Source organism: Aotus nancymaae, unplaced genomic scaffold (assembly GCF_030222135.1).
Source record: "Aotus nancymaae isolate 86718 unplaced genomic scaffold, 86718_ANA_hifiasm-v0.15.2.pri h1tg000020l, whole genome shotgun sequence".
Lineage (NCBI taxonomy): Eukaryota > Metazoa > Chordata > Mammalia > Primates > Aotidae > Aotus > Aotus nancymaae.
Window position 1 is genome coordinate 23,354,812 of NW_026988432.1, and position 8,059 is coordinate 23,362,870.

Below are 8,059 nucleotides of genomic sequence, written 5' to 3' on the forward strand. Positions count from 1 at the left end.
TCACAAACTTTGCAGCTTAAAACAACACCCATTTATTAGCTTGAAGATCTGTGGGATGAGAAGTCTGGGCCTGGTGTGACTGAGTTCTGTGTTTGGGTCTTACATGTGTCACTGGGCTGTGTTCCTTTCTGAAGCTTAGGGTTCTCTTTCAAGCTCATATGGTGGTTGCAGAATTCATGCCTGGTGTTTTAGGGCTGAGACCCCTGTTCTCTTGTTGGCTACAGGATGGTGGCTGTCTCAGCTCCTGGAAGCTGCCTGCAGTTCCTTGTCTTGTTGTTCTTCCACGTACCCCTTCGCGCTTCCTTCAGGAAGAGCCCAGCTCCACTAAGGGGTCCTATTAGGTCAGGCTCACTACAATAATCTCTCTCTTGATTGACTCAAAATCAGTTGATTTGTAACCTGAGAGAATTATATGAGGAGTACACGGGGGTGGTGGTGGGGAAGGGGGACTGTTGGGGATCATCTTAGAATTCTGCCTACAGCAATGGGCAAATGATTAAATTTCAGCTTTCACAAATGTGGAAAGTAATGCTCAAGAGAGAAGAAATCAATGGCAAATGTTAAAGTTTAAGATAAATTTCTCCATCAAAATTACTGCAGATCGTGCCATTTGTTCCATTTTCCCCGTCTTCCTAATGAGGTTACTCTAGGACAGCTGTGCAGATTCTTGTACTCTGTTATTAGTGAGAGACTGCCAGTGAAACCGATACGTCATTTGTCATAAACTTTGAGTCACTGACCCAGAGGTGAGACTAACTGTATAAGAAATAGCCCCATTACATAAAAATCTGTTGAACTCCAGTTTCTTTTAATATCACAGAGGCTATAGAGCTAAAACTGACCCAATGACAGCTTCTCTCTTTTTGAAAATTCATTTAGTAAGTGGAAGTCTATACTTTTTAATTCTTTGTGTTGTTTCAGAGTTTAATAAAGATATCCAACATTTTTGTGGGATGTAGTACATATATGTCACCTTCACTACCTTGGACATAGTCTTAATTTGGTCAAAGGGTTGTGATCTTGAGTAGACTGAATATAACTTGGCAACTGGTTGAGCCCCTGTGGAGTGAATAGTCAGGGCCCTTAGTGCAATCTTCCATAGCATTACTCCTCTACCCTTCTGCTGCCCCAGGTTTGGGAAGTGCTGCAATCTGTCTTCCTCAATTATTGGTAGAGAAAATTACTTTAATTTTTCAGTAGAACTCTTAGTATATTCCTTGTTGCATCTTCATCTCCCACTCTGCATCTTTCCTTATTTCCTTTCTTCTTGTCTCAGGAGGTTTGTCCTGTTTTCTATTCTGCTGACCCTCCCTCCTCTGTTTTGCTCTGTTCTTGTTCTCACTGGAAGCTTTACCTACTAGTCTTCTCTCTTCTCTTGTCTTTCTTTAACTGCTGCCTCTCTGCTTGGTTCTGGATGTCAGTTCCTATTTACCCTGCTTTACTTGCTAGACACATTTTAGGAATTTCTCTCTTACCCTCTGGGGGAGCTACTTTTTTTTTTCCTTACTTTATAAAGATTAGGTATATATGGATAGCCTTTCTTCCTGTGCTTTGTTCTTCATCTGATGGTTCAGAGCTTTCTTAATGACTTGGAATTATTAGCCATCACTTTTGAGGTTCCTTTGTAATCACCGAAACACAGATTACAAAGAGAACACGAGAACACGTGTTCTTAAGCAACTTACTCTCTCAGTTGAAGAGAAGCTTTTCAGTCTCTGTCCTCCATGTGCAGGATCATGTGGTCTTGGCTCCTTCATGGTGACCTGTTGCCTACAGACCTGGGAACCCAGGAGAGAGCTCTCTCCTAACTAACCTAGCCACGGAATGTCAGTCAAATCCCAGCTTATCATGTCTCTGCTTCCTCCATCTTTCTCAGTGCTTCCGTGAACAAGTCACCTTTCCTTCATTATTTATGCTCCCTCCATCTTTGATTCCTACTTCTAAGTTATTTCTAATTGTCTTTATAGGAATAAGCCCAAATCTTGACACAGTTGACATTTTCAAAGTTGAAGGAAAGGTTACTGACGTCAGGCTACTCTTTCTAGAATTTCGTGTGTGATGAGGGCTAGCTGCCTGTGTGAACATTCCTCTTTTTGGCAAGGCTCATTGTTGAGATTTGATTTGTGCGTAGAAGTAACCTCTGCAAAATCTGAAAAGGCAGTGTATTCTTCTGAGGAATTTAATGATTTAGAAGTAAGGATGAACTTCTATAGCAGCTTCATATTGTTATTACTTGCCAAATTCTCAATGCCTTTTAATTCTGTTTTTAAAAAGGAAACAGGAAGAGCGAGTACAGCAAGTACGCAAAAAATTGGAAGAAGCACTGATGGCAGACATCTTGTCTCGAGCTGCTGATACAGAAGAGATGGATATTGAAATGGACAGTGGAGATGAAGCCTAAGAATATGATCAGGTAAACTGACACCAGTGAGAGTAACTTGAAACTTAGATGTTATGTTTTCTTGGCCGGGCACAGTGGCTCCTGCCTGTAATCCCAGCACTTCGGGTGGCTGAGGCAGGCGATTGAGCTCAGTAGTTCGAGACCAGGTTGAGCAACATGGCAAAACCCCATCTCTACTCAAAATACAAAAAATAACTGGGTGTGGTGTCATGTGCCTGTGGTCCCAGCTATTCAGGAAGCTGAGGTGGGAGAATCACTTGAGTCTGGGAGGCAGAAGTTGCAGTGAGCCAAAATCATACCACTGTTCTCCAACCTGGGTAATAGAGTGAGACCCCATCTCAGAAAAAAAAAAAAAAGTGTCATATTTTGCTGTTATTTTCCCTTTATGGGCTCCTCAGCAGTGAATGAAAAAGCTACTCCTCTGTTCGGGTCATGCATGTGCTATTGTTTGATTCTTCTCACTGGATTTAAGGACCATATAAGTTATTGCATCCATTTGTTCTCAATCTGGGAGGATACTGGCACCCCTGCAGTCACTTGCAAGGGATCTACTCTCCTTTATTAAAACCAGGTAGAAAACCTCTAAGGTGTCACTAGAGAAGAGCAGCAGCAGAAGAAGCAGACTTTGTCAGGTAGGGAGAAATAGCTCCAGGAGAGGAAGGTGGCTGTCATCTCCATCACAGTAGCCTCCCAGGACATACTGCTTCCTCTTTAAAATTATGATGGCGAAGTAGGCAAAATCTCTCCCTTTTTCTAGCTTCTCCCTAGCACAGATTTGATGCAGGGAGAACAAGAAAGATACTGAAAAATACAATAAATACTTTACCTTAAAAAATACAGATTTTAGGCTGGGCACGGTTGACTCACATGTGTAATCCCAGCACTTTGGGAGGCCAAGGTGGGTGGATCACGAGGTCAGGAGTTTGAGACCAGTCTGGCCAACATAGTGAGACCCTGTGTACTTCTTAATTATGAAAATACAAACAATTAGCTGGGTGTGGGGGTATGCGCCTGTAATCCCAGCTACTCCAGAGGCTGAAGCTGTAGAATTGCTTGAAGCCAGGAGGTGGAGGTTGCAGTGAGCTAAGATCGTGCCATTGCACTCCAGCCCGAGTGACAGTGCGGGACTCTGTCTCAAAAAAAAAGGAAAAGAAAAAATACATATTTTAGGCTGGTTATGGTGGCTCATGCCTGTAATCTCAGTACTTTGGGACGCCAAGGCAGGCAGATCACTTGAGGTCAGGAGTTTGAGACCAGCCTGGCTAACATGGTGAAACCTTGTCTCTACTAAAAATACAAAAATTAGCTGGGTGTGGTGGAATAGCTGGAATTTTGTAATTCTAGCTACTCAGGAGGCTAAGACACAAGAATTGCTTGAACCCAGGAGGCAGAGGTTGTGAGCCAAGATCGAGCCACTACACTCCAGCCTGGGTGATGGAGTAAGACTCTGACTCAAACAGCAACAACACAAATACACATTTTGATCTTATCTCAAACTCACATTCCAGGCTATAGCTCTGTGCTGTGGGCATACATTGTGTTCAGGGGGGCACCTGCCGATCTCCAAGGCTTTCTGTGGTCTCTTGCTTCCCAGCTTCCATCCTGCTTTGTTTTTGCAGGCCTTGTCTTCCTTTTCACACCCCAAAACCAATTATTTATTAGTTTCCTTTGAAGCCAAAACAGATGGAGGGATGGGGGTGCTAACATGATGTCAAGTCAACAAAGCCTCTCTGAGAAAGTGACATTTATGTTGAGCCTGAAAGATACATAGAAGTGAGTCAAGGGAGGTTTGGGTAAAAGTGTTTTCATTAGAAGGAACAGCAAGGAGAAACTTGGTTTCTTTAAGGAATGAAGAAAATATCCGTGTGTGATTGGAATGTAGTACGTCTGGGGAGGGGTGGGGGGAAGGTATGGGCAGTGAACCTAGTCACGTAGGACCTGTGGATTGTTAGGGAGATGGATGACTGCTTGAGATTGATCTGGAAAATTAGTAGGAATCACTGAAGAGTCAATAGCATGTCAGATTTGCTTCTTTACAAGAGCCCTATGGCTGCTGCATGAATAAAAGGATTGGAGTAGGAAAAGCTTGGAAGCAAGGAGACCAGTTGGGATGTTGCTGTAGTAGTCTCGCAAGAGATGATGGTGGGAGAAAAAGAGGAGACGGTAGATCTAATGTATTATCTGGAGATGGAATCACATGACCAGGTGACGGACTGGAAGTGAGGGCAAGAGAGTGGCCACAATGCCTCAGGGTTTTCATTTCAGCTGGGTGGGAGGGAATTCTGTTTGGTAGGGGAACAGGCTAAGGGTAGGGATTGCAGGGAGGGTGAGTTTAATTGTTAATACTTCCATGAGTGCCTTTGTCTTAATCAAGGAGCAGCTCATGCCACAGCAATACCAAAATCCGATAATAAATATAATGTCTTACATTTACATGTCCATTCATGGCAGCACTGCTGGGTCACAGTTTCCTGACCATACAGAATCATTTCAGGCTGGGTGTGGGGGCTCACACCTGTAGTCCCAGCACTTTGGGAGGCTGAGGTGGGTGGATCTCCTGAGGTCAGGAGTTTGAGACCAGCCTAGCCAACATGTTGAAACCCCGTCTCTACTAAAAATACAAAAATTCGCTGGGCATGGTGGCAGGCACCTGTAATCTCAACTACTCAGGAGGCCGAGGCAGGAGAATCGCTTGAACCCAGGAAGCAGAGGTTGCAGTGAGCCAAGATCACACCATTGCACCACAGCCTGGGTGACAGGAGCAAAACTCCATCTCAAAAAAAAGAAAAGAATCATTTCAATCCAGTTCGGTGCTATTCTATTTTAGCTCTTTTTCTCCTCCCTTGTTGAAGACAGGAAGGTGCTGTGTTATTACTTGGATTTTGTTTTCTAAGCTGGGAAGGATGTGTTTATGGGCTTTGATGAGTATACTTAATATGCTGAAAGTCTTTCAGAGGGAAGTCTGAAGTGTGTTTCTACTGTCCACGGCTTTAGCCATGCCGTCTCTGGAGCACAGAGGGGATCTGGGTCTTACCTGATGCAGCTTCTGCACCATTGCTTCACAGTGGACTCTCAGAAAGCCCTTCTCTTCTGTCGGAACTTTCTGGTTTTCTTTCAGACTTTTCTCATGACATCACTTTTTCAGATAATCAAGGGTCACTAACTGAGGTTTTACTAGACTTTTGCTTCCTTTACAGATTATTTTGCAGATTGACATCCAGGCTGTACCCTTGTTTATGTGAGCAAGCCTGTGTTGTAGGCACTGGCACTATACTTATATAGAAGTTGGCAGCTGCTCATTGCCTTGCACAAATGTGGATAATAGTAGTAACAAACTAATGTTGAATGATTAGAATTTTAATCGGTTCTTTCAAAGTAGCCATTATTTTGGCATGTTAGGTAGGGAGAGGTTTAAATTATGTATATCATCTTCTAAGCTTAAGAATGGCATTATTAGACCAAGCCATTAGACTTGTAGTTGGGGAAGATTTAGATGTACTTCTTGATTATGAAAATTACCTTGCTCAGATAACCCCATATATTCCTAAAAGGTTTAATAAACTAGAGCACGACCACATGATTTAATCAGCTGTCTATAATAACCTGTGGCCTAGGTAGGACTTAATTGGCAAAGGATGGGATGTGGCCATCTTCACAGCTCATAAGAGATAACCAAGGTCCGTTCAGGTCTGCCAGCCTCAGCATGCCTCAGCTCTTTCAATTCCTCCTTATTAGTAAGATGGATGTTTATTCATTTATTTGTTTGGTTAGTTAAATAACAGGTTGCAATTTACAGTGTTACTTAAATTTTACAATCCTAGAGAAGTGCCAGGTTATTAGACAGATATTTTAGGAGTGATTACAAGAAGAAGATGACTAAAAACAAAGGTGTGAAAATGTTTAGCTATCCATGAGATAGCATATCAAAAATATTTCAATTTGCAGTCACACAGTGCCATTTCACCCAGACTAAACGATAGAAAGATTCGGTGCATACCTGTCATCTGTAAATGCTCTCATGTAAAAGAAATTGTGAAGTAAAATAAAGTATGAGTAGAAATTTTTCTACATTTTCTCAAAATGTATTTGGATTGGGATGTATCTATTCTGCTTTTTCATTTGTATGACCTTTGAATTCTCTTTTTATGCTGAAGTAGTTAATTGTAGATAGAAAATATTGCATAAACATATAAAAGAATACACATGATTTCTTTGGAAAATGAACAGGATAGTAAAGGTTATCATCAAAATAAAACACTTGAAACAGTGAGGGAATATGCTGAGCACTTTTTATTTATGAAATGCTATAACTAAATGCTCACCAAGGCTGTGAAAACATGATTCTAAGTGGAATTCATTCTCTAATTCTTTTTCAAGTATTGCTGACCGCTCACCTGATAAATCACTGGATTACTTAAGTTTGTTCTTCTTCTTTTTTTTTTTAACAGGTAACTTCTGACCGACTTTCCCCAAGAGAAAATTCCTAGAAATTGAACGAAAATGTTTCCACTGGCTTTTGCCTGTAAGAAAAAAATGTACCCGAGCACATAGAGCTTTTTAATAGCACTAACCAATGCCTTTTTAGATGTATTTTTGATGTATATATCTATTATTCAAAAAATCATGTTTATTTTGAGTCCTAGGACTTAAAATTAGTCTTTTGTAATATCAAGCAGGACCCTAAGATGAAGCTGAGCTTTTGATGCCAGGTGCAATCTACTGGAAATGTAGCACTTACATAAAATATTTGTTTCCCCCACAGTTTTAATATGAACAGATCAGGAATTCTAAATAAATTTCCCAGTTAAAGATTATTGTGACTTCACTGTATATAAACATATTTTTATACTTTATTGAAAGGGGACACCTGTACATTCTTCCATCATTACTGTAAAGACAAATAAATGATTATATTCACAGACTGATTGGAATTCTTTTTGTTAAAGAGCACACACAATAAAGAGCCCCTCAGTTACCTTCCTGATTTACATTCAACTCTGATCCCTGGGCCTTAGGTTTGAAATGGAGGTGGTGGAAGGTAGTGCATACATTTGCAGTATGAACTATTGCCTCTGGACATTGTGAGAATTGTGCTTTCACCAGAATTTCTAAGAACTGCTGCGAAATATCATCTAGCATGTGTCATTTTTTTTTCTCGCCTGTGACTCGGACTTTTGATAGTTCTGTAAGAATAAGGCCTTTTCTAACCTTGGGCATGAATTAGATTCACAAGTACCCTTCAGGTGTTACTAGAAGTTGTCCATGTTTATTGGTTTTTAAAGAATGTTTGGCACTCAGTAACGTCCACTAGCTCACTGAATTAACAGGTGCAGGTCAGACTTGGCTGTAATGAGAGGCAGCTTCTAGGCAGAGTTGCTTAATGAAAGGGTTTATAATACTTTACAAACCATGCCTGGCTTCCAAAATGTTAACATTATGTTTTCTGTTGAAACTCATGAGTGTAACTTTCATTATCATTTGAATTTATTGATATTTAATTATAAAAACTAACATTACTTATTAAATGAGTTCTAAAATCAAAACATAATCTGATACCAAGGAAGGGAGGGAGTGGTTATAAGCAAATTAAAACAAATTTTGAGAGATAGAGCAAAAGTAGAATTATTCTATAAAAAAGGTGTATTTATTTCTTCTTAA

The 8,059-nt window shown here is 40.7% G+C and overlaps 1 protein-coding gene across 1 annotated transcript in view; it reads left to right on the plus strand.

Annotated features, from left to right (window-relative positions):
* MBD2 (methyl-CpG binding domain protein 2) overlaps positions 1-7,323 on the plus strand; it is a 67,857-nt gene extending 60,534 nt beyond the window's left edge. The window contains exons 6-7 of the mRNA XM_012464255.3: positions 2,275-2,413; positions 6,850-7,323. Coding sequence (XP_012319678.3) covers positions 2,275-2,401 — 127 coding nt within the window. The 3' untranslated portion in view covers positions 2,402-2,413; positions 6,850-7,323. The remainder of the gene's footprint in view (positions 1-2,274; positions 2,414-6,849) is intronic.
* Positions 7,324-8,059: the final 736 nt, after the last annotated feature.